The following is a 26859-nucleotide window of genomic DNA, read 5'->3' as shown; positions in this document are numbered from 1 at the left end:
TATATCAATTAAAAAAACGTGACGTCACGGTGGTCTATCTTACACACTATTCAATTTCAGCTCGGTTTAAATTTGACTATATTGTTAGGAAAACATATATGGGACATGTTACCAATAATCTAAATCAAAATTGTTTCACACAAAAATATTCAGTGAAGTTGTTTACTGCCTACACAGTTAAATATCAATGTACTCTGTTAAACTCTATCAATAATTTAAGAAATTTAAATGTAGGTCTATATGTGATTCTTTTTTAGCAAATTAAGCGCAGCATTGTTGCACAAACTCGATATGTGCCCAGCCAGAGGCGAATTGATGATTGGAGTTTAGAAAATTCAAAAATCAATATTTTCTCACTTGATGTGGTAAAGAATGTATTATAGAGTCATCAAGAATGAAATAGTAATTTTTAATACGATTTGATTGATTGATTAGCTTTATTTAAAAAAAAATATTTCCATGTCAAAATATTAGATAGGGTAGGTCTACAATGAAAAACACACAATGAAAAAGAGTTTACACTGAAATAGGATTTTCTTTTTTAGCTTACACAGAGTATCTTTGCTTCACACAGTGTACCTCACAGGTTTATATTGAATATTTGCAATGTATTCTATTTATATTCTTTTCTATATCCGTAAAGGTATTTATAATACTTGAATTTTCAAACGAATCAGCACTAAATTAGTACTAGCGGTGTATTATTCAGTGCATGGAATTATTTCAGATCTTCCTAGGGTCTGAATACCTCAGAATCCCAGTGAATCTAACACCCATACCTTGTGACCAATCTTTTATCCACGTGGTCACAATCCGCGTTCTACTTAATCTCATCCATCACAATGTTTAATGATGTGTGTTCAATAAAGATCAATAAAATGTCATTAACTATCAATCAGTGAAAGAGCGCGTATGACGTAATTCGTGTGCAGGCACTAGATGGGATTTTCTGAACGTTGAACGTGTTATTTAATACTTAATAAGTACTCCAGGCAACCGCTTTCCCATAGGCGGAATCCTCCTCTCATATTGTCGGTAGTTACACTACAAAGTACAATAGTACCATAATGCACAATCGGAATATAAATCATAATAAGCAAAGCATAATGACTATAGCATGTCTTTCGCTCTCAAGAAGTTTCATTTATAATTGTCTTCTTCTATAAAATAAAACTTCAACTTTCAAACTCAAAATGGCATTTCTGAGTTCATAAGAACATTTTACTGCAGTACAAATAGTAATAATAATGGCTATCGATGGATTGTTTGTTAAATTCACTAAATGAGAAATGTTTGCAATAATTTCTGAATGAACTTTGCTCTTTGGTAGTAGAACATTTCAAAATTGTAATTTTGTGTTTGGGTTTGATATACTCTATATATATACTCTATGATATATTATATATATACTGTATGAATAAAAATCCGAAGCAAAGGATTTAATAAATGCAATTCATAAATGTTTTGTTACATTTTAGGTCCTGTTGTGGCTGGAGTTGTAGGACTGAAAATGCCGCGGTATTGTTTATTCGGAGACACGGTCAACACGGCATCTAGAATGGAATCCACAGGAGAAGGTATGCAAAGTAATAGCTAATTTTAGTGGACAATTAAACATGATGATAGCTCAACGTTATCGACGCAAACTAAGCGTTGAAATACTGGTATGTGAAATGCATTCTAAAACGTGATTGCTTAGAAACATGTGCTACCGTAATCCTATAATTATCACAGTGACATAAGCATCAAATAGAAGAAAATTAAAGCAAAAATACAATTTGACGTAACCGTGTTTATTGCGAGGGCGTCCTACAATAATTTTGAAAATTGTATGAATAGAAAAGATTAGTTGATAAAAGATGTTGTTATTTTTCAGCTTTAAAGATACAGGCCAGTGATAACTGTAAGAAGGTTCTCGATAAGATTGGTGGGTACAGTGTAGAAGAAAGAGGAGAAATGCAAGTAAAGGTAATTAAATAATAAACAATTTATTTAGTTCAGATCCAACAGTCATTACAACCAGGCTACATTCACCATAATCAAGTTCGGTTCTTTCCCATGGGACGTAACGCACTAACGTATGCGTAAATGAAAAGCTTTGTTACCTAACACAACGGATTATTCGTCACTTGTGATTGGTCAAATTAATGCACGTAGGCCTACATCACTGCACTGCATTGTGTCCAAGAGGATCAAGCGTAAGGTCTTCATCAGGGCTAACTTATAAAAATATATGATTTGATTCTCTTTTTCCGGTCTCAATCTTGGACCCGTAAGTTTATTGTTTATTTTAAGAGATATGGTTCCTTCTGAAATGCAGGTTCTCAATATGTTTTTGTTTCTGCAGAAGAAATGTTGATTATTTTTCAGGAAAACACTATAACTAGGACGTGTAACATATTCTGAGCCCCTAATGAGGTTACTGTTCAAAATATACTATCTAAAATATATATTATCATGATATATAGTATTCAAAATGGCTTTGTAAATTAACCAGTTAGGACTAGTATACATTTAAGTGGTCGAAATGCAATTATGCTTATAACTACTCAAAGATGAAAAATTACTAGGCTCCGTTTTTAAGACACTTTCCCGCGTAAGTTTATGACAAGAGTTAAACGAAGTTGAGTTAGGTTTACGATGTATATTGCCGGGTTTACCTTGGGAATTGACACCTGTATCAAATACAATAATGAATGGGTAGCATCAAAGGTTAACCAAGACATAAAACGTAAATGCTGATATTTGAAATTAATCCTAATTTATTACTAGAAAATGTTTCGAGTTTATGAGATAGAGCAATTTCTCTTTACTGACGTATTTCTACGAATGTCCCATTTATTTGTTTACATGGCATACCTTTCGTTTTGAAGTGTCAAACAGGTACTTAGTTGCAAACATGTTAATTTATGCGTCTTACGTGATATTCACGGTTCACCTGTAATATCATTGTCGGGTTCAGTTTGTGACGCAATCTACCGTCACTTTGAAAGTGTTTTTTTTGCTCATAATTCCAAAACTGCGAATCGCATTTCGTAAAAGAAAAGTTAGTCTATAGGCCTGTAGGCAAATTAATACATTTAAAAAACACACTGTAAGTCAAGCAATAAACAGCTAGTATTATTTCAAGAAGAAGAAATCGCAAAAAAATTAAATCGAAAGTGTAAAACATAATATATAATTCCATGATGACACACCTTGCTCTACATTGAAAACTTGTCATATTCAATTCTCAGTTCTATTAATCAAAGTTTAGGACGTTAACAGTGATTGCATCCAAGACAATGAGCCATGGAGAAGTACAAGCCATGGGAAAAGAAGGTGTTAATATAATTTATAGTCAAAGTTATATTAGGCAGGATTATAATCTATTTAATAACTTATTTGGTTTTTTTCAGGGAAAGGGAATGATGAGGACGTATTGGGTAATGGGGCGTGTGCGTATTCCATCACATTCGTTACGTCACTCACATCATTCAATCGCAACAACAGGTGGATCTTCATCTGCACTAACATCTACCAATATCATAATGGATGAAGAGGACAATAGAACAAAGAAACTATCTCTAGAAGAACGAAGTGAAGACGGAAGTTTCAGAAGATTTTCCCTTCCAGGTACAGGTGATCAAAGCACTATTAAGCTCTGTCTACAATCTCAAACTAGTTAGACAAAAAAAAGTATGATGTGTCCAAATATGGTAGTAATATGATGTCATCGTGTTCATATATGATCACATTACATCAAGTTTGATATTGTAGACAGAGCTTTAGTTGATATGAATGTGAGAGTAGGCCCTGCGTATCGGGCATGCGCAATACTATTTTCCTAATTAACTAATGCAATGGCGTGTGCGTGTTATATATTTATCTTATAATATATACATAAAATACGATATATATACAGTACAACGTAAAATACGATCATGATTATCGTAACCTTAAATACCTCGCAAAAACTATAAAAAAAATGTATTGATTAATTATAAATCGTAATCGAAATACCTAGCATAAATATATATTATAACTTATCGCAAACTATCTAGGCCTAGATAAAAAAAAACACTTGTTATACCTAAAAGAGTTGTATCTCACTTTCCTCGAATTTCAGCCTACGTACGTCAACTACATGCATTATTTTTACCATTGGTTATAATAATAAGGCCTAAGTTTGATTGAATAATCGGCCGGTCAACGTCACTACAATAAACTGTAATACCGTGTTCTTCATCATCATTATTGATTTATTATGGTTTTTTTTCCTTGTAGGTTCCATAGAAGAAAAAGACGGTTTAGAAATGTCAGAGAAGTTATTACTTATAAACGAGAGTTCATTTTAACTTACGAAATGTGTTTAAACAACGTCTTCACCAAAGTCCGTTCTTGAAAATCAGGAAAACCGAACCAGCTAAATAAATTATTTGATTACTATTACAGATTTATTGGTAGAAAGATTTTTCTTAAATAAAAATTAAAATGTATTGAGATAAAAACTTCAACTTTACTGTGTAAGGTATTTGTAAAAATTTGCCATCGTTTAGTGTAAAAATACAAAAGAAAAGGTAGATAAAATGGGTACAATTTGTATTTAAATCACCAATTTCCTAGATCAATCCTCGCACATTACGTCACACATTCCAGATACATACAATATTGTTGATTAAAGGAAGACCTAAACGTAAGTCAAATGTATAAATAGTATCGTAATGTAAAAATGTTATATATTATTACCAGCAAAACTTTAGTTTGTAGACGGAATTTCCAGCAGAACTAGCTTACACATGGAAAGTAACAGTGCAACGACATACCGTTACTGTAATTAAAAAAACGAACTCTTTTGAGTGAATGATGTTTTAACCACGCTTAATGAGTAAACTCTCGCTTTTAGGAACTACTTGTTTACAATAATTATATTTATAAGAGATCGATTGAGCGTTTCTTGTCGACTATTAACACAGGAATGAAATTGTTGAATATTGATAGTTCTTTACGTGTAAAACGAAAACATTGAAAATACTGGTTTAATTTAGCCGGAACGTTTATTGTAATATAATATAAAGTAATTGCCAGTGTACATAGTAAAAGAAAGTTTTATTCCACGTTACGTACGTGATTTATATAAATAAAATATATAGTATTTATTTATATTACTTAATAATGGTACAATCATTTCCACCCCATTATAACTTCCAGAAAAATGTTATTTTTAAAATAATGTATTTGTATTCAACTGTAGCCATGGATAATAATAATTGTATAGGCCTAGTTAGGCCAAACACCACCCCTCCCGCCCCACCACAAAAATTGAAATCTGTTCAATTGTGTAATTAAACCAGCGATTCGTGTGTAAGATAATTGTAGGTTAGTGTCAGTTTTGCTTTGTTGTGTTGCGTTACATTAATGTAAATTGTATTTCGCAATGTGTGTACCCGATTGCCCGTTTGAAATGCGTTAAACTATATAAAATGCTTTCACATCGGTGAGCCTATTATTCTTTTGAAACGCGTTTTTATCGCACGCTTCATCTATGCAATCGGCCTCAACACAATGCTCTGTTCTTGCCTAAGTATTGCTGTCTTCCTTAAAAAGAGCAATACATTGTGGATTTAAAATTGATACCAAATGTAATGACTGAGCTGCAGTTTAGTATCGTATAAAATAATGTGCAGTATTCAGTCCTGTTATATTAGTGGAAGATCAAAACACGTCATCATTACGTAACATAAAACAAAATGACCAATGCTCTTTTTATTTGTGTATATTATTTGTTTGTTTTTTAAATTTGCTTTCTAAAAATGAATCTCTTGAAAGAATTTTTCTTATTATTCTTTTTATTCTGATGGTGCCTTCACTATAAAATGTTTTCAAATCCAATGCCTCCATCCTATGCTTTCCCAGGGCGTATGAAGTATCGAAATGGCAGGAATATAGTAAATGGGAAGGTTTTAAACTATGTTTGAAAATGATCTGCTATTTGGAAATGGTGTCTAAATGTCCAACTTTACCCCACCGTGTTGTTAGGTGTGTTTGTTATACAAAGTGTGAACGGGGTGGGAAGGGTACTCTCTATGGGTACCTTCGCCATAGTGTCAGAAAACGTGAGTACTTTGATCCTATGTCTTCGTTAATTTTCTATACCTATGTACTGTATTTTACAAACATTTAAAAAGTCAAAATGTTATTATTTGTTGATGCAGTGTGTATTGAAAATCATGTGATGTACCATGACGTCATGCCGTATTTTTAAATAAATAGTATTTATATTGAATGTAGATGGTGCACGACAGTGTATTTCATCATTATTATGTATATAACGTTTTGAGTTCTTCTCGTGTCTTTATAGTTTGTAATATACAATTACTACTACTCATCATGTTTAACATTATTTTTAAAGTTAAATGGCAAAAAGCAGAGATCTAGTAATGCCGATTTCTATCAACAGGTGAAGGTGTCGGTGGTATAAGCCTTCGCTATTTTTAGCACGCTCATTGAGACCATCTACCTGTACAATAATTATAAAAATGTTGAGTGTGTATAATAATTTAATAAGCCTACAGGAACCATGTAAACAATAGTTATTTTGTTATAATTATACGAAATCTATCCTATATTGATAATTAGATGTGTCAACCAAAGATACATGTTCATTAAACACAAAAGTAGGAGAAAGTGTTGATCTGAATTTGCTTCACCAGTGGTAGGTCTAGCAGTAAAACTAGTAATGCATTCGTCAAGAGCTTGTTTAATTATCATGTAAAGTAGATTATTGTCCTATTCAGAATTAAACTTGGTTACTGAAAGAGTTGGCACCGTATGATCAGATTTAAGGGTTTAATTACAAGATTTTATTTGGAGGAAGGATAATTTCCTTAGTTCGATTCGATACATTACTGTTACGTGATAGAGTATTAATCGTACGTATATGTCACCAGAATACTAAATGTGTATTATATATTAGTTGTCTTGCTCTACTGGATTTTCGTTTATTATTTTTCTTTTCGGTTTTATTTTTCATTTTTTTTATCACATACAAGTGTCCCGTTAGCAGATCCGTATGACCGATTTTATAGAGGTTATTTAGTTATATTTAACGACATAGGCCTATTCGATATCATTTACATCATACAAAAAAAGTACAAGTTACCCAATTAAAAACGATCCGACGAAGGGTGTGATATAGTTATTGGGCCTCATGTGTAACTTATAGCCCGATTATTACGACACCACTCAGTGCGAAGTCTATATTGATAATTTAGTTTCTCCTCCAATGTACAGACTATAATAGCTACATTCTGTATTGCGCACAAATGATTTTATGCAAAATATCTGTGACCATGAATAAAGAAACTGTTTTTGATCAGTCGAAATTGTTGTTCTTATGTCTTAGATTAGTTTCACCCCGTCTTTCAGATTGAAAATATAAAAAAAGAGAAAAGCCATCCAGATTAGAAAATGGTATAGTGCAATAGTACGCAGTAATAGGTGGTCGTCGTGTAAATGTTGTTTGTTAAAATCAATTTTTATCCCCGGACCCCAAGGGTATATTTTTATTAATGACGAAATAAACTATAGGATCTAAATTGTACAAAGTACGTAATAATAAATAAAAGAGAGTAAAACTTAATTAAATTTCTGTATTGTGAAGTTATACGTTAATCATATAAAATACTCAAAGATACGTCGCGACGTATCTTGATTTTTTCCATTTGCTAGAAAAAAAGTGTGGTTTTTTCCAACCCTTTCTTCTACAGTAACTATCTAAAAATTTGAGCTAAAAACACTACCATTGGTAGAAAGGTATGGCCCATTTATCAATCGATTTCTTTTACCTACATCATTTCTACATTTTTTGAACGGATTATATTAACTATTATAATGATCCATGTATACATTTATTAATCTTAATATCAATAGACAAATTAACAATGTTTTTTTAAGATCTACAATTAAATCTGCATTTAGAAACTAATGGCAACAACAATAATAATAATAAAGGTCTTATAAGCAACAATCAGGATTAAATAGCAACTATTAATAACCAATACTTATTATATATGTTTTATGTTACGTATAATATGATGAAATTTATGTATATTAATTAAAATATAGTATTGTTTTATTGAGTGAGTGGCCGAGCGGTTAAGACAGAACGATGGAACCGTAATTAAGGCAAGGGCTCACTAGCTCCATATAAACTGTAGATCCAGTTTACACATCTATAGCTCATGTGTACTTTAAAGAACCTAGTTCGTCTTTCTTCACAGCAGCTACTGATCATAACGGGGCCCTCTGGAGAGGTCGCCCAGTATAAATAAAATATTTCAATTCATAACTAATACTAAAACTAACTAATATACAAACAATTGATACATAATACATTTGGTACATAACGTCATAAAAAAAGTATATAACATTGTATATAACATCATACTAGGTTACCGGTGCTCCGCACGCTATTTTTATGCCTTAAAAATGTACTGTTTTGTCCCCCAAAAACATGAAAATGAAGATTAAATAAATCAGACTTTGAATATGTTATTTCGTAGTTTTAGTAAAGGAAAAAAGTAGAACAAATTATGTTTTCACGTATGAAATGACAAAATAAATGGTTATATTCAACCGAAAACCATTGGCTGGCAGCCAATTTGACCATTTTCTGCTTTAAATTACAGTTTTTTTCAGTTTCAATTTTTGGTCAAAGTGGATAACTATTATGTTACATTAAAATGGCATATTAAAAAAAAATGTTGTTAAGAATTATTTTTTTCAGGGGGACAATACACCTTTAATATGTGGTACTAATTCGCATAAAAGGAGTAAGTATAATACAAGCGCACATTGTTTTAACCTACGAAAAGATATTAAAATGTAGTGACTTTATTTCTAATTTATATCACTGTGCTCCACTGGCGTCAAATTGGGTCCACTTGAGCACAGTGTATTAACATAAGAAACGATTATAAAAGTAGTGACTTATTTCTATTTTATGTCACTGTGCTACCCTGGTGCTAAATTGGGTCCACTTGAGCAGTTACCGTAGTACTATTTCTATTATTGAAGTTAATAAAGGCATAAATGGCGCTCCATACCTCTATCAGCCTAGCATAACTCAACTAGCTCTCTGCACACATCATCATAGAGCGGAGCCCCCTCAGCAGGGAGGTATATTCAGAGCGTCATTTCGACGATCGAGCATTCTCTACTTCTACGGAGCGCCATTTATGCCTTTATTTACTTCCGAAATAGAAATAGTACTACGGTAACTGGTTCAGTGGACCAAATTTAGCACCAGTGGAGCACAGTGATATAAAATAGAAATAAGTCACTAATTTTAATATCTTTTCGTATGTTAAAACACTGTGCTCAAGTGGACCCAATTTGGAGCCAGTGGAGCACAGTGATATATAAATAGAAACAAGTCATTGAATGTTAATATCTTTTCGTATGCTAATACACTGTGCTCAAGTGGACCCAACTTGGAGCCAGTGGAGCACAGTGATATAAAATAGAAATAAGTCACTGAATTCACATATCTCTATTTAAAAAAAAAAAACAATATTAAAAAAAGAAAAAAAATATCCGTCGAGGTTCGAACCTCAGCCGATAGCACTCAAAACTGAGCATTACCCGTTACGCCACCAAGTACATGACTGAAAAGCTGATAATAGTCTATTTATACGTGTATTACGTAATTGATCATTACGTCATAAATATCCTATTAAACTTGCTAAAACCAAAATGATCAGTTAGCTCAGTCGTCTGAGCGTCGTGTTAACAACACGTATGTCGTGGGTTCGATTCCCACGCTGGTCGGTGGAATAGAGTTAAAGGCATGCGGCCACTGTGTTTGGGGTTCACAGATCATACGTCCCCCTTTCCACCACACACCATGAGGCGACAACATCAATGCATCTGGTGATGTGGTGGAAACGACCCCAAAAGGCTGTGGCAGGGCCTTAGTGCTGAGGCAGGGAGAGCACATTTACCATCTTTTTTTTTTTTGGCTCTCGCAAACTGCTTTGGTGGTTTAAATTTTATGTTTAGCGCCCTCAATTTATTTTAATGTTAAAAAAAGGGAACTAATTCTCTTCGTTACGTGTTTAGACGAGAATTAATTTTATCTCATCGTAGTTTGGTATGCCGTGCGTTTGTTATGCAAATGAGTGTGCACATGTGCTGTGGGAAAGACGGTATTGTTAGTCATTCGCGATCAACACACAACACTGTTCAATTTTAATTTTGTTAATCTTTTACATTAGAATTGTAATTCTACCGTTACACATTATAGTGTACTGTACTTTTAAATATCCGTTTCATGCAAGATATTGTATTGTAGGCCTACTAATATGTTGTGAATAAAAGTTTATGGTAGAATAAATAAATAAATATGTTTTAAGCAAATCTTCGAAATTGAAGCATAATTATGAAGTCGAGTTTTTTAAAACCCAACCTAAAATTCGCATCTGGATAGTTGAAATTTAACATTATAATTATCAAAGATGATATGATAATTCTAATTGTTTTCTAAATTATAGAAATATTAAAATTAGTAAGTAGGTTTCTGTGTGCTAGCTCTGTTTGTATTTCATAATTTTGTTTTGTTGAATTACCGTCACGGCCGCGTGCATTGCATGTCTCACACTTGGGAAACAATCACCATTGTATGGCTGGTTCTGAAAACTTGTATATTTCGTTTCATAATTTCCGGGGACTAAGCTTTCATTCTTAGCTCTGCCCCAACCATGGTGAGCTTAACTGGAGACTTAATATTTAATTTCATATTTCAATAAATATTTTTTCAGCCCCAATCATGGTGGGGAAGTGAAGACTCTTATATATCATGTTTCAAAATACTATAGGTGTCATTTCTGGGGACCTTGTAGCTATTTTAAACAGTTTGGTAAGCCCTGCGTTGTTATGCAAATGAGTTTGTGCAGGTGTAATGGGAAAGATAGTATTGTTAGTCCTACGCGGTGAACACGCCACAAAATAAAATTTAAATATTAAATTTTGATTTTGTTAAACTTTATTAGAAATTCAAATCATGTAAAGATACAATTTTCCGGGCGGGAATCTAGAAACTCCCCTCCTTTAGTTTAGTGATATAAAATAGAAATAAGTCACTGAATTTTAATATCTTTTCGTATGTTAATACACACTGTGCTCAAGTGGATTCAATTTGGAGCCAGGGGAGCACAGTGATATAAAATAGAAATAAGTCACTGAATTTTAATATCTTTTCGTATTAAGCATATTTGAATACCTACCGGTATGGTACCATACATGTTCGACAATACAGTGTCACATATCTCTATTTAAAAAAAAAAAACAATATTAAAAAAAAAAAAAAATATCCGTCGAGGTTCGAACCTCAGCCGATAGCACTCAAAACTGAGCATTACCCGTTACGCCACCAAGTACATGACTGTAAAGCTGATAATAGTCTATTTATACGTGTATTACGTAATTGATCATTACGTCATAAATATCCTATTAAACTTGCTAAAACCAAAATGATCAGTTAGCTCAGTCGTCTGAGCGTCGTGTTAACAACACGTATGTCGTGGGTTCGATTCCCACGCTGGTCGGTGGAATAGAGTTAAAGGCATGCGGCCACTGTGTTTGGGGTTCACAGATCATACGTCCCCCTTTCCACCACACACCATGAGGCGACAACATCAATGCATCTGGTGATGTGGTGGAAACGACCCCAAAAGGCTGTGGCAGGGCCTTAGTGCTGAGGCAGGGAGAGCACATTTACCATCTTTTTTTTTTTTTGGCTCTCGCAAACTGCTTTGGTGGTTTAAATTTTATGTTTAGCCCCCTCAATTTATTTTAATGTAAAAAAAGGGGAATTAATTCTCTTCCTTACGTGTTTAGAAGAGAATTAATTTTATCTCATCGTAGTTTGGTATGCCGTGCGTTTGTTATGCAAATGAGTGTGCACATGTGCTGTGGGAAAGATGGTATTGTTAGTCATTCGCGATCAACACACAACACTGTTCAATTTTTATTTTGTTAATCTTTTACATTAGAATTGTAATTCTACCGTTACACATTATAGTGTACTTTTAAATATCCGTTTCATGCAAGATATTGTATTGTAGGCCTACTAATATGTTGTGAATAAAAGTTTATGGTAGAATAAATAAATAAATATGTTTTAAGCAGATCTTCGAAATTGAAGCATAATAAATTATGAAGTCGAGTTTTTTAAAACCCAACCTAAAATTTGCATCTGGATAGTTGAAATTTAACATTATAATTATCAAAGGTGATATGATAATTCTAATTGTTTTCTAAATTATAGAAATATTAAAATTAGTAAGTAGCCTTTTGGTCCTGAAGACTTTTATATTTCATTTCATAATTTCCGAGGACTAAGCTTTCATTCTTAGCTCTGCCCCAACCATGGTGAGCTTAACTGGAGACTTAATATTTTAATTTCATATTTCAATAAATGTTTTTTTCAAAATTGTCTTTGCTCAGCCCCAATCATGGTGGGGTAGTGAAGACCCTTATATCATGTTTCAAAATACTATAGGTGTCATTTCTGGGGACCTTGTAGCTATTTTAAACAGTTTGGTAAGCCCTGCGTTGTTATGCAAATGAGTTTTTGAATTTTTACTCTTTTTTTTTGGCTTTCGCTACATGTTTTTGATCTCGTAAATTTTATGTTTAGCGGCTTCAATTTTAATGTAAAAAAGGAATTAATTATCTTCGTTACGCGTTACGTGTTGAGAAGAGAATGTATCTCTCATCATAGTTTGGTATGCCGTTCGTTTTTATACAAATGAGTTTGTGCAGGTGTAGTAGGAAAGATGGTATTGTTAGTCATTCGCGGTCAACGCGCCCCACCGTTAAATTTTGATTTTGTTAATCAATGTAGCGAAATGTCCGATTCTTCATAGTAGTTGGTGTGTATGGCCGCGCCGTCCCAGAATAAACATGTTTTAAACAGATAGTCTCCGATGGTTTTTATATGAGGTTAATGGAGAGTGAAATAAGATCAAATATAGAACATTTGCAAAGATGCCTATTTCCAGACCAATTTCGAAGCTTAGACTAATTCCGCCGCCGGGCTAGGCTATAGAAGTAGAAAACCCCACCTAAAATGCTGAAGTCGCATCTGGATATTGAAATTTTAACATTATCATAATTATCATAGGTGACTATGTATAGTAATAAGTATAAGTAAGTGCATTTCTGGTCTCTATTTTCATTGCTCTGCCTCAACTATGGATGGGCTAGTACTGGAGACTTAATATTTAATTTTATATTTCAATGAATAGGTGCACTTTACGGGGACAAGCTCATAAATATTGTCCTGGTGAGTCTTATATAGTTTGTTTCATTCAAATCATGTAACGCCATTTTTTCGGGCGGGAACCTACTGTATACAGCTCTTTTTTTCAAAATTGTCTTTGCTCAGCCCCAAGCATGGTGGGGTACTGAAGATTCTTATGCTTGTTGTTTGAAAACATAATAGATGTCATTTTCGGGTATTTTAAACAGTTTGGTATGTGCGTGCGTTGTTATGCAAATGAGTCTGTGCAGGTGTATTATGGTAAAAATGGTATTGTTAGTCATTCGCGGTCAACACGCCACACTGTTAAATTTTGATGCTGTTAATTATTTACATTAGAAGATGTTTCAAATCATGTAAATAAAATATTTTCCGGGCGGGAAGCTAGCAGTAATCTCGAAAAGAACTCCATGTGGAAAAGAAGCCCACTCAAGAGTACTAAAAATGAAGGAGCACATGGGCTTCTTTTCGAGGTTTTATGGCAGTTTGGAAAATGGAAAATAATGCCATGCAACTTTGTTTCTGATTTAAAAAAAGTTCCACTTGACATTTACAATCCTCAAAATATCTCTCTTTCAAAATAAAAGAAAAACAATATTCATTATTTTCCATTAATGGTGCCAAATTGGGTCCACTTGAGCACAGTGTATTAACATACGAAAAGATTGAAACTTTATTTCTATTTTATATCACTGCTCCCCTGGTACCAAATTGTCTTTAAAGATAATGCGAAGTGCTCTCTCTGGAACGGAGTTTATTTACAAGAAAAGAAAAAGATAAATTTGAATCAATGTGAATGCCAAGATGTTTCTGTTGATCAGTTTGTAATATGGGTATATACGAAACGATATTAAAAGTAGTGACTTTTATTTCTATTTATATCACTGTGCTACCCTGGTGCTAAATTGGGTCCACTTGAGCAGTTACCGTAGTACTATTTCTATTATTGAAGTTAATAAAGGCATAAATGGCGCTCCGTAGAGAAGTAGAGAATGCTCCAGTCGTCAGAATGACGCTCTGAATATACCTCCAGCAGGAGCCTGAGTCGTCGTCCACCAGCTATCAGAGAGTGGTGGCTAGCCTATACTAGCCTACAGCTTGTGTCTATTATATAATTCACTTTAATAGTTAATTATATATGATAACAATGTGAGCGATAACGAAGGGATATTCGTAGCGTTTTGTACAATTATGTTTACATCCTCTGGTTATTTCCGAGGGGTAAATTGCCCGTTTTATGTTCAAGGCCGCGGCATGTGTCGTCGGCCGTACTGTCACTTCAAGCATGTTCGAAGTTCCAAAGGTAAACGATCGTTTCTAAAGATATGCCTAGCTAGCAAGTTAGGCCTAAAATTTGGATGGAATCTAGGCCTAAGCAAAAATCTATTCAATGGATCTAAGCCTAGCTAGTCATCATCATAAGGTTCCAAATTATATTATTACTAATTAGGCCTAGGCCTAGGCTATGGTTTATACAAAAATATCGTCTCTTATTTCCATTTTCTTCTCTTCTCTGTCTTTGTTTAATTTATTCGAACGTAAACAACATCTACTAAAAGGCCTAGGCTAGGCCTACAATTTATACAAAATAAAAATGCACTGTCCTTGGTCAGTGGAGATCATAATACATCAACAAGCCATCGGCCCTTGTATCAAATATTAACATTAATGTATGTCATCGGTAAAACATTTAAAGACAATTATATCTTCAATCAATAATGCTCGCATACTGTTAGTAATATAGTAGTAGGCCTAGGCCTATACCAAGTTCCTTTTCGGAAATTCTGCTGGGTTCAAATCCTGTCAGAGTTTTTTCCATGATGGTTCCCTGGACTCGTCTGCCGGACCAATTTTGGCCTGAAAGTCCCAACTTCATTACAAATCTTATTTTGGAAAAAAAGTGAAAAAGATGATCAAAATTGTTTACATTATTATTATTATTCAGTAGCCTCACTCATTTCTTTCTTATGTATTCTTGAGTTGAACAACTTTACTTTTACAACAGATCATTGCATATGCTATCTGCACAGAAGTTTTTCCCAACAATAACACTAGTATTAGTTTCAGTCAACCGGCAAGTTCAAACAGGTTTCCAAAGATTATGCCTAGTTGTAACAACATTTTGAATGACCTCACCACCCTCATTTACACCACCCCTCGCCACAGTTAATCTGTAATAACAATTTTAATGAAAACCTGAATCTAATTTTTTTAAATCACACCCCAACTATTTCTATTGAAAATGTTTTCAATCATTAGGTTATGTAGAAATATTTAATTTCTTAATAATTGTTTTATTGGAAGTATTGTAACAATTGTGGTTGTGTTGAGTCGACTGGAAAAGTTCAGTTAATTAATTCTAGCCTCTATAAAATGGTTCTTCAAATTGGGCATTTTTTTTCCTCAGCAGAATCTCCTGTGGTTACAAGTAAAAATTCAAATCCAGTTGAAAGTGTTGGTGGAAATGGCTGCTCTTATGTAGCGACACCTCTGGCTAAATGCCCTAAAGATGAAGCCAGTGGCAGCAAAGACATATCTAGTGATGTTTTACAGTATAAGGCAACACCAATACCGAAAGAGAAGTCAACTACTGCTGAATTTTCCTACAAGGCAACACCGATGTATGGTCATTTTGGTAGTAATGACTTGGCTTTTTCCGAAACCGAACCTGATGACATCACAGACAAAACAAATTCTAATAAATACCTTGAAAACAGTGATGATCTGCCTGGTTCAAAGAGATATTCTTTCGACAGCGTACTCCCTACTGACGATGATTTTGTATATGATCCTGTGCGAGACTTACAAACCAATGAAGATGCATCTGAAGATACAGCCAATTCTCCAAGTAGCACACAGTTTGTATATCATGCCACCAAGTTGACCTATAATGACCTCTCGACAGCATCATCTTCAGAAGACAATGAACAAAAGTATCATCCTGCCAAAAATTATTCTACAAAAGAAAGTAAAGATAATCCAAATGATCATAAAATAAATTCACAAAAGACTAAAAATAAAAGGCTGATAGACGTAGATGATGAAAATGTATCTAATAAGAAAATTAAGAAAGATGAAGCTACTTTAATAGTCATTGAAGATGTAAACAATAAAGAAATGGAAGAGAAAAATATTGAACCAAATAATGATTACTATAGCTCTGATACTACTGGAGATTTGCAGATCATTGAAAGTGATGACCATGAAAAAGAGGATTCTGAAAAAGAGGAAAGTAACCATGTGCAAGAACCTGTTGTTAAACCTAAAATTTCAGAAGAAAAATTAGCAGAGTTCTTTAACAGAATACACACCATTAAAAAACCTGTTAAAACATATGCTAAGAAATGCAAAGTCAATAAATCATTTGGTGAAATGATAATGAAAAAGAAGAAATCTGTACAGACATTTAAACAAAATTCAAACTTGACCAAAAAAGCCAATAAAAATGAGAAGGACAATAGCAGTACAGACATTGACAATAAAGATGGTTTTCTTTTAAAAAGAAAGAAAGAAAGACAGGAATCACATTTATTGAAAATTGAAAAGGGAAGTTCCAAAGAAAAATCTAAACAACTCTTACGAAAGTCTGTTGAATTAAAAAGGTTAAAGATTGAAAAATCAAAAAGAAGAATTTCAAAATCTAAATCTCCTTCAAATGAAGAAAATAAGCTGAAAAATTGTTCAACTATGCATAGTGGGAAGAAGATAGAGGAAATAGATTTAACAGAAGATCTTGAAATAAGGAAAGAAAAGTCAGAAAACCAAGCTCCTAAGAAAGAAATTTATATTATATCATCCTCCAGTAGTGAAGAAATAAAAAAGACAAAGAAAAGAAAAATAAGCATAGAACTGTTTGGTGAAGATTCTGAGGAAGAAGGTGGAAATATTTTTAAGAAAATGAAAATTGTGTCATCATCGAAAAAACAACAATGTACTAAAAACTATAAGGAAGACAGTAGTGGAACACTTTCTGAAAAAGAAAAACCATCTAACAAGGTGTTTAAAAAACACAAAACCAGCAAAATCATTAAAAAGAAAAGTTTTACAACCAGTGATGATAACGACAGTTTTTCCTACAATGACATTTCAAGTGATCTTACTGATTTTGAAACAGATACATATGAAGAATGCTTAAAGATTTTCAACGAAGAGACTAAAGTAAAAACCGAGGAAGTTCCTGATGTTAAAATGGTCAGTTTTATATTTAATATTAAATTTTAATCTGAAAAAAAGAGAAGAAATACTAAGCAAATTGTAATGTAAATGTGGAGCTTACACTTAAAGAATGAAAAAAAAATGTGAAAGGTCTATTGATAGAACATTGCCAAGTCGGTTGGTCTGTAATTCCCAATTACTGTAGATATAAAAGGGAATTATGATTTGATCTTTATTCAAATGTTATATAATAAAATAATTGGAATTTTTATAAATAATAAAATTATTAAATGTTGTTATACAATAAATATTTTTTCTTCCAGAATATTGAAGAAGAATATGTAGATACAAATCAGCCTGGGCGAAAAAGACAAGCACATGTATCCAAACATGGAGAGGTAGGCACAAAACACACATGCATTCATACTGTTAAAAGTCTCCTAATTATTTTTGTTGAATGTCACTTTAATATTCACAAAAAATTGGATCAAACAAATATATACCCAAATAAACAATACATTTTTAAATAGTCAACAAAAAGCCCGTTGTCTGAATGGCAACATTAAATGGTTAAATGTAACCTTTATTTGGCTTCTTTTTTGTCTTTAATTCACTGAAAAAGGCTGGGGAACAAACTTGAAAATTGCAAAGTACAGTACATTTACAAAAAAATATTAACAAATTATTAATATTAGGCAAATGATGTGAAGAAAAAAAACTATAAAATTTATACATTTATGTTTCTGTTGGATATTTGGGAAAGACCTTGCATTATGATGGCATATAATTTATATTTATTTTTTAACTGTCTATTACTTTACTAGGTTAGACGTCCAGTCCAACGTCGTATTCCAGCCCAGAGCCCTGCTCAAATATGCCACAATCGATATCTTAAAATACAAGAGATGCTTGCCAGAAGAATGAATGTTCCTGCTGAAGAAAAGTCGTCTCTTGATAAACGAAGATTAGCACATCTACCTAAAGTTGTTCCAAAGACCAGTACACCAAAAGGGAATAAAAATATTAAAGCAACTCCTTCCAGAACATCAAGTAAATCAATTGACAGATCAACAACTCCTTCCAGTGCATCACGGAAGTCAGTTGAAAGATCAACAACTCCTTCCCAGACCAACTCCTTCAACTCAATTGCAGCAACTCCTTCCAGTGCATCAAGGAAATCAATTGACAGATCAACAACTCCTTCTAGTGCATCAAGGACTTCAGTTGACAGATCAGTAGTCTCCAGCAAAAAGGTTGTACAAAGCCCGAAACCCACACCATCCAAAAGAGAATCTGTAGACTGGGTCACTATTGCAGGAACGGCAGACAAAGGTGTCAAAAGAGTAGCCCATGTACCAAAAACAAAGGTAATGTTTTTTTTAAATACATCTTCCCTTGTATATAATTATCTCTAAACTGCTTTAGCTGTTATTCATTTAAAAGTTTCAAAATATTTCAAGAACATTTTATTTTTAGGCCAGCAAGAGACCTGTTATCCCACTTGGATATGGTAAGAATATACCAAATGTTGTACGACAACGTTACCTGACAATGTTTATTGATGAGCTGATAAAAGTTGGCCTAGAGGAGCAAACAGCATTTGATACGGTAACTCAAGTTATGATAGCTAGTGCATTACTGATTTAGACTTTTGCAAATTGGAGCTTCTCATTTTCCTCCTTAAATATAGTTGGTGTGTCCATTTAAGGCAAAGGTACAATTGGAAAACTAAGAGATAAAGTCATTTCCATATGAAATGAATATAAGTCAGAAGTGGGTACAAGGAGAGTGTATTCTTGGATGTCTGGTCATGAACATAGTTACAATGAAAGTTATTATTTTTTCTTAAAAATTAATATAAATTATAGTTTTTTTTAACCGAATGAATATTATTATTACCTCACTTACCACACGTTTTTGTGACAATAACCGTCATCTTTGTTGGTACAGTCATTTTGGTTGCATCTTTTTATCTCTTCACTAGTAAACAAACAATTACTTTGTCTTTTACAAAACCTTTTACTTTTAGGCGTTAGGAGAAGAGAAGCTTGCTTGTGAAAAAGCTTCATCGAAAAATGTTTATCTAAATGTTTGTATAAACACCGTGAAAAGAATTCGATCCATGGACAATAGAAATACTAAAAAGACATCAACTCCAACAAAATCTGTTTCTCATTTGGCAAACATTGGAGGGAAACGTGCAGCTCAAACCAGTTTTAGTATACAAGAGAAGATTGGGATGGATTTTTCAAAACTTAGAGGTTAGTTTTAGAGTATATTTCTTAAAAAGAAATTTGTTATAATTTCTACTTTATACTAGCTTACTGTTTTAATTGGTAGTTGTCTTTGACAGCTCTTGTTGTATCTTCTCAGTGCTATGTTTCACTGAAAGGAATATATAAATAACAAACTATTGTCAGCACATTCGAAAATTGTACTGTATTGTGTACATGGGTAATATACTGCAAGTACACAGAACCAATGGCTATACATCCCATTTGAAGGACAATGTATCTTGCCTTTAAAGGTTACAAGCAATATGGCACAGACGGATCTTTACCCCTCTCACAGGCTAGTCTAATATCCTTGATTGAAGGCAAGAAGATAGAGGCATCAGTTCTTGTTGCGCTACTAAAACATATCGTGAGATTGGAAAAAATCTATTTCATTGAAATTTTTTATACAGGCTTGAATTTATACAACATGTTGCAGAAATATTTAATGACAGAACAAGAACTTAATGATAATGGTTACCCACGGCCTGATTCAAACACATCGGGTAAGGCCATTGTCTATGTGCAAGTCAAGAAAAAAGTAAAATCATCCGATCGTAAGTATACAACTCTAAAGTCTTTAGTTTTGAACTTGTATTATATTTACCTTTCATATACCCCGTTCACACCATGTTTGGTGTGCTGTGTGTGTGTGTAAACTCTGGAGTTTTAATAGGCAATGTAAATAGAGCACTGTGGCTTGATTGTTGAGATACCAGGGGTCCTTGTTTCAATTCTATTTTTTCTGATAGATAATACCTTGCCACTACAAAAGGATAATATGATACCATATATATTTTTGTTGGTCTTTAATTTTAAGTTAATTTTAATCAGTGACCTTGACTCTTCAGTCTTCAAACTTTTTTTGGCCTATATCTACACACTTATTTATTTTAATCATTTACTAATAGTTTTTGTTTTGCTGAAATAAACAAACATTTTCTTGCAGCTAACCACAACATATGCACACGGTGTAGCAAAGCCTTTTTACGCAGACCAGATGGACGATATATTACAAAAGAAGAATGCCTATATCATTGGGGAAAGTTGTGGAAAAGGAAAGGTAGTTTAATATGTTTTGAAATATGTACTGTCCACTTGTAAACATGTATAACCCATCAAAACTGTGTCGAGGAATATAGTGAGGAAACATGAACCAACTTCCCCACATGCACATAATGAATTAACATGTCACTTTATATCCATTCTACATTGTGTTATCAGAAAATACACTTGTATTAGAATGCATATGAATGTATTCTTGCCATTTCATTGGTTAATTTTGCATCACATGCTATTCAGTATTATTTCTATTGCACGGTATAAGTTTGATTTGTTATTCTACTGTATGTTTAGACTCTTGTGAGCATTTTGAGAAGATTTTTTGAATGGTATAGCTTTCGTTATTTATTCAAACTGGAAGCAGCAGATTAATTGAATAAACGTAGAATGAGGAGAATATTTTCATACATTTATGTTTCCATTCAATCATTTAACTCATAAAATTCATTGTATATCGTTGCATTCTATCAGACAATTTCATAGTTTGAAACGTTTTTTATTCAAATTGTAATTGAGTATGTAAAACTAAAGGTACATTGTTTCTTTTAGAATGGACAAAATTCATTTTATTTTGAAATAAATATGTTTGTCTTTAGCAGATTAGAACATTATAATATGCTAAATTCGTAATTGACCACTGGAAATGAAATGAATAATATATTGATGTTAAATATTTAATCACTCACTTTATTTTTAGTTGCGGGCAGTTTTGAGTCTCGATACACATGTTGCTCTGGTGATGCAGAAGCCACAGGATGTTGTGTGGGCAAGGTACAATTATACATAGTTTAAATATAATTTGATAAAAATGTAAAATTATTGAGGTTCTAAACTGATTGTTTCTCCTGTTTTTTCCTATTTTAGTATCATGTTACTGATGAAAAATGTGAAAATTTTGATGGATTTATGAAAACTATTGCTAAATCACCTTTACCAAATAAAAGCTCCGGAGTATTTGCACTTGACTGTGAAATGGTATGTCTTTAATTACTCTTTACAGTATTGTGATTGCCTAGTTTCAATGGTAAAAATGCAATAAACCATACATTTTTATATTATTAGTTGTTATATTTTTGTTTATATATATATATTTCTATCTACTTTGTCCAAGTACAAACTCACTTGCACTGATGAAGGGCTAGTGTTGCCCGAAAGCTCTGCTAACTTTTCTGGCTGTTTTACTTTATCATTTTGATTTAGCTTTTCGCTTTTTTTTTTGTATCTCCATTGAGATCCAGCCACTGATACCCACAGCATTGTCATTTTTTCAGTAATTTGATTTGGATTTATATTTATCCTGTGCGATATGATTTCACTTTTATTACTTGTGATTTGTATGTGCACTTTTTATATACTGTTTATGCCTGATTTTAATGTTTTATATTGTAAGCATCATGTAATTCTTGTAATTTTTGTATTAAATAAAATGAAATGAAGTTATCTGTTATCTTCTAATATGCCACTGCCACAACCAACTTTTTCCATGATCCAAAATAGCAATTTTACACAAAAATCATCTTGATTTTTTTAAATCAAATAGTTTGTAAAAATATATTCTATACCTTGTTTCTTCATCAATAACCAGTATTATTTTCATTTATTCTGTTTGTAGTGCTACACTAACAAGGGTTTAGAGTTGACAAGAGTAACAGTGATTGGAGAATCTATGGAAAAGGTTTATGATAGTCTAGTGAAACCACCTAATCCAATTGTAGATCACAACACAAGGTAATGTAACGCTTGAACAACGATCGCGAAAATAAAGGGCATGCGAAATTCCCAAGATTCCCAACGATGTTGTTTACAGTCGATCAGGCATAGCCTAGGCTTAGTTAGCCATTATTTATTTACATCCCTAAATTTACAATCGCGTATTCTGTAATTTTACTCGACGCTATTCAATTGTTGTTTGACGTTCATCACGGAGGCGAAATACATTCGACAATTTGGTTCAACAAATTACACAAGAAACTTAAAATGTGAAAATAAAAGGTAGCAAAATAATTAAAAATGTAAAATCGCGAAAATTTAGGGCCGCAAAAATGTTGGCCTATACAGTATACAGTATGGTATATTGTAAGCCTGTTTTTCACTAGGTAAAGTTGTTTGCATGAATCAAAAGCTCAGCTTATATGCATATGTATTTGCTTCTTTGAATTTGAAATCAGTAGTTTGAATAGTTTCAATATGAAACTAATCAGAGCTCAGGAAATGAGTTGTCACATGTTCATGAGCACTCATGCGAATCAAACAGCTCAGTAGACAAGTGATGTAAACAAAATGTATGTTCGAAGCTTTCCTGTCAACCACAGTTCAAAGCCTTTGGGGTCACAACATTTAGAACTGGGCATTATAGTATAGCCTATTGTTAAATCATTTTTTTCCCTCTAACTTTTATTTTACTTACTCTGGATGCACCTTCATTCAAGAAGTGTGCCACTGTTTCAAAGGTGTAGCTTCCAAATAAATTATTAAATTATTATTATATTATATTATATTGAAAACAAACTATTTACAGCATAGCTCATAACTTTATATTACATATTTATGAAAAGGGTTGCCATTTTTATAAACAATGCTAAGTGTGTTAAATTGTTGTATGTATTTGTCTGTGTTTGTAGCTAGACGTGCAATCTCTCATATTTTGCCAACAGATGTTTGTGTAATTGCCTTTTGTGTGTTTGTTTTTAGATTTAGTGGCATAACAGAGAATGATATGAAGTCAGTGACCACATCAATACGAGATGTTCAAGCAGTATTACTTAGTTTATTCAGTGCTGATACAATTTTATTAGGACACAGCTTAGAAAGTGATTTATTAGCTCTCAAGGTATACATGTCTGCATGCTTTCTTTTCAATAGGTCTCAAATCAACTGAAAATTGGGCCCACACCAATCACAGTGCCATTATCAGCACAATAGGAGATGATCCCCCTACTCTTCCTCCTACCATTATCAGCACAATAGACCTTTACTCTTTCTCCTGGCATTATCACCACAATATGAGACGATCCACTACTTTTTCTTATGCGATTATCAGTACAATAGGAGATGATCCCCTACTTTTCTGCCATTTTTAACACAAGAGACAATCCCCTACTCTTTCAACCTGCCATTACCAGCACAATAGGAGATGATCCCCTTCTCTCTCTCCTGCTCTCGATCCTCTACTCTCTCTACCCCGTCCTACCATGACCTAGAAGATGATCTCCTACACCTCTCATATCATTATCAGTACACTGCTTTACCGTGCACAAGAGACCAATGACTTGATATTTTATTCAAAGGACTAAATTATGATGTAGTAACCCATATAAAGTATTGATTGTTTTTCTCAATCTAATTTATCAAATATTCAAATTCAAACATGATGCATATTTAAATGACAAATCATAACTCTCAAATCAGTGAATAATGTTGATTTCATGGCTTTCTATACAGCTTATACACAGTACAGTGATTGATACAGCAATTGTATTTCCACATAGAAGAGGTCCACCATTTAAGAAAGCTCTGAGAACCTTGATGGCAGATTGCTTAAACACAATAATACAGAACAATGGTAAGATCAGAAAATTCATTTGGTTGTAAGAATACAGTAAATAATCTTGCTAAATAGTACTTGCTTTGTTTGTTAGCACAATAGTGCCAAGAATTTTGAAGTTATCATTCTGAATATTTACAGAACATGCTTATTGAAATTCAAGAAAATTGGTCCATTAATAACTTTCTTGGCCATATTTTGCCAAGTACTTCACTCAGTTTCTGATTGCTTTTATTTTAAAGTTAGTCTTTATCTTGTGGCTTAAACAGCTCATTTGGAACTGTAGACTTTCTAAAACCAGACACTACCAATGCAAGAGTTGCAATTAAATGTCTTCATTATACTTGGTAACCTCTACAGAACAAAGCTGTTTACCCAGAAAGGTCATATTTCATGCCTCTTTTTACACTTGTCAAATTGTAAAATTGCTCCGTATCTTGTGGTTAATCAGCTTGCAGTTTAAGGGGTACAGTAATTGAAAAATCCACCTCATGAGTTGGGTTTTGAAACAGCTGGTTTATCTCAAAATTTACACCACAAGCGACCATTACACGTGTAAATTGTAAAGTCCGAACAGGCTCAAAGAGGTTGATAAATGCCAGCCCAGGGTGTTAGTATTATTATGTTTATTTTTTTTTCAGTGGATGGACACGACAGTACAGAAGATGCTAAATCCTGTCTACAGCTTATGCTCTGGAAAATAAAAGAAGATTCGAAAATCAAAGCACATTCATAACAAAAATACTAATTCTAGTACTAGTAGTAAATTCACAAAACAAACCCAAGTGAAATATTCTAATTATAGAGTATATAAAAATGTATAATTACTTTTGTACCAATCTCAATCAATCATATGATTGTTATTATTATTGTAATAATAATAATGACACCTGGATTTTCCAGGTGGCAAGTCTAAAATCATGTAATACATAATGACAGTTATTTATATGTATTTATTATTGGATGTTTTTCCACAATCATGCTGCTTGCAAATTTGATTAAAACAACCACCAAGAAAATATAATTTGTAACGACCTTATTACCCCCCAAATTTATTGGTTGCTGTACTTAACACTGTAATTGTACTGGATGCTTTAAACTTGAATGACATATAACAAAATTATTTTGTATCTTGTTCAACTTCTAGTTTGTAAAGTGTTTGATTTGTGATGACCAACAACCAATCTATGGTATGTCTGGTAAATCAATGTGTCATCAGTTGCCTAGATCTAGAAACCATCAAACCTGTTTAAAGTTGGTACAGGGATACACGTCTAAATATCTATGCATGCGCACAATTTATTAACACGACAGTTTGGTCGTCAGTCTTCGTAAGTGGAAAGCTGCCTACGACAACTTTGTAAGATAAAATAATCTTGCATACAATTGTTAATATCCAAGTTGTCCGCATTTTATATCAAGGATTTCCTATAATGATCATTTATATATTCACTATGTAATTACTGAACATTGAAGGTCCTTTCATTGTAAACTTTTAGTATTTAATGTCAAAGTATTTGTAATATGTTTCCTCTGCTTATAATATATTTATATTTTTTTATGTTTTTAAATCATTTGTTTCTATTTTTGTATCCAAATATATTCGTCCAGTATAATGTATAACTGAGCAATAATCAGTTTGTCAGTGCAATTAAGTAAAACAGGTTTATTTGTGTTATGTTATGTGACATGTACTGTTAATTTGTAGAAATAATTTATATTTTCATTATCCAGCTATTTTGTGTTGTTTTTCAGAAAAAGTACTTTTTTTTAAAAAGGAATAAATAAAATATTCGTTAAAAATATACTACTGTACATTGCATGTTCTGTTAATGTTAAAATAATCAACAGTTAAAGGGGAAATGTCAACATTTATTCTACTGCAGTCATTGCAGTAAGTACATTTTAACCTGATTAAAATGATTTAGGAAGCTTATTGTGGGGGAGGGGTGTTGTTTTTGCGGGAGGGGGAGGGGGTTATCATACAACTTGTTAATTGCAGTGACTGACTCGTATAGTTTTGAACGACGCAATTACGTTATAGATGTTTATTGAAAAAAAATGTAGTAACTGCAGTAAAAAAAATTGTTTAGATGATCCCTAGTGTGCATTTTAAATGTAATTTTTAATTAATGTGTTTCCGTTTGTTATGAATGTTCAGTATTCCTACAATATTAATTCTTACACATGACTTATCAACTATATATTAATTATCAACTGACCTTATATTGAATAGACATTGAAATGTTTATAAGACATGAGAATTATAAAACAGTAATTCTGAATGCAGTTTAATTTCAAGTTCAAACAAAATTATTTAATTGAATTACGGAAGGACAAGAGTCAGATGTAGTACAGTACTACAATAACAAAGTCAGTTGCAGATTTGAACTACTTCCATCTAATTATGACGTCATCATAACAATTATAAGTAGTAAATGAAAATACGTGTTGTCATGTTTAGGCCTAACAACAGACCAGATTCCAATGTATTTTCCAGGAGGAATCCAGGATTTTTAAAA

General features: G+C 32.8%; 2 protein-coding genes across 5 annotated transcripts in view; both read left to right on the top strand.

Moving 5' to 3' along the window:
• Positions 1–7529, top strand: part of LOC144845829 (atrial natriuretic peptide receptor 1-like) — a 63170-nt gene extending 55641 nt beyond the window's left edge. The window contains exons 18-21 of one of the 2 annotated variants that reach the window (XM_078703275.1): positions 1479–1577; positions 1877–1968; positions 3399–3621; positions 4267–7529. In XM_078703275.1, the coding sequence (XP_078559401.1) occupies positions 1479–1577; positions 1877–1968; positions 3399–3621; positions 4267–4337 (485 nt within the window). In that variant the 3' untranslated portion in view covers positions 4338–7529. The remainder of the gene's footprint in view (positions 1–1478; positions 1578–1876; positions 1969–3398; positions 3622–4266) is intronic. The other variant, XM_078703276.1, reaches the window with a different exon arrangement.
• A 1577-nt stretch (positions 7530–9106) lies between these two features.
• Positions 9107–26136, top strand: LOC144844839 (uncharacterized). Of its 3 annotated transcripts, none has more exons than XM_078701930.1 (15): positions 9107–9159; positions 14340–14606; positions 15711–17494; positions 17782–17856; positions 18283–18825; positions 18935–19066; positions 19488–19719; positions 20145–20288; positions 20681–20794; positions 21491–21564; positions 21658–21768; positions 22406–22521; positions 23485–23623; positions 24235–24355; positions 24979–26136. In XM_078701930.1, the coding sequence occupies exons 2-15, from the start codon at positions 14495–14497 to the stop codon at positions 25071–25073; spliced, it is 3792 nt and encodes a 1263-aa protein (XP_078558056.1). In that variant the 5' UTR covers positions 9107–9159; positions 14340–14494; the 3' UTR covers positions 25074–26136. The 3 variants fall into 3 exon arrangements, with proteins under 3 accessions (XP_078558056.1, XP_078558057.1, XP_078558058.1); XM_078701931.1 differs by having other exon boundaries at positions 9108–9159; positions 15714–17494; XM_078701932.1 differs by lacking the exons at positions 9107–9159; positions 14340–14606 and adding an exon at positions 13240–13327 and having other exon boundaries at positions 15714–17494.
• The last annotated feature ends 723 nt before the right edge of the window (positions 26137–26859 follow it).

The sequence above is a fragment of the Antedon bifida genome, chromosome 6 (genome assembly GCF_963402885.1).
Source record: "Antedon bifida chromosome 6, ecAntBifi1.1, whole genome shotgun sequence".
Lineage (NCBI taxonomy): Eukaryota > Metazoa > Echinodermata > Crinoidea > Comatulida > Antedonidae > Antedon > Antedon bifida.
Note: the sequence above shows the minus strand (reverse complement) of the source record. Positions and strands in the feature narration are given on the sequence as shown.

What these genes read in the sequence shown, in the direction of transcription:
- LOC144844839 (XM_078701930.1), top strand. Translation starts at nt 14,495, where the DNA reads ATGTTTACATCCTCTGGTTATTTCCGAGGGGTAAATTGCCCGTTTTAT. An exon ending in AAAAGTAAAATCATCCGATC is followed by an intron (nt 20,289 to 20,680) that starts GTAAGTATACAA and finishes ATTTTCTTGCAG; the next exon opens with CTAACCACAACATATGCACA. An exon ending in AAAGTTGTGGAAAAGGAAAG is followed by an intron (nt 20,795 to 21,490) that starts GTAGTTTAATAT and finishes CTTTATTTTTAG; the next exon opens with TTGCGGGCAGTTTTGAGTCT.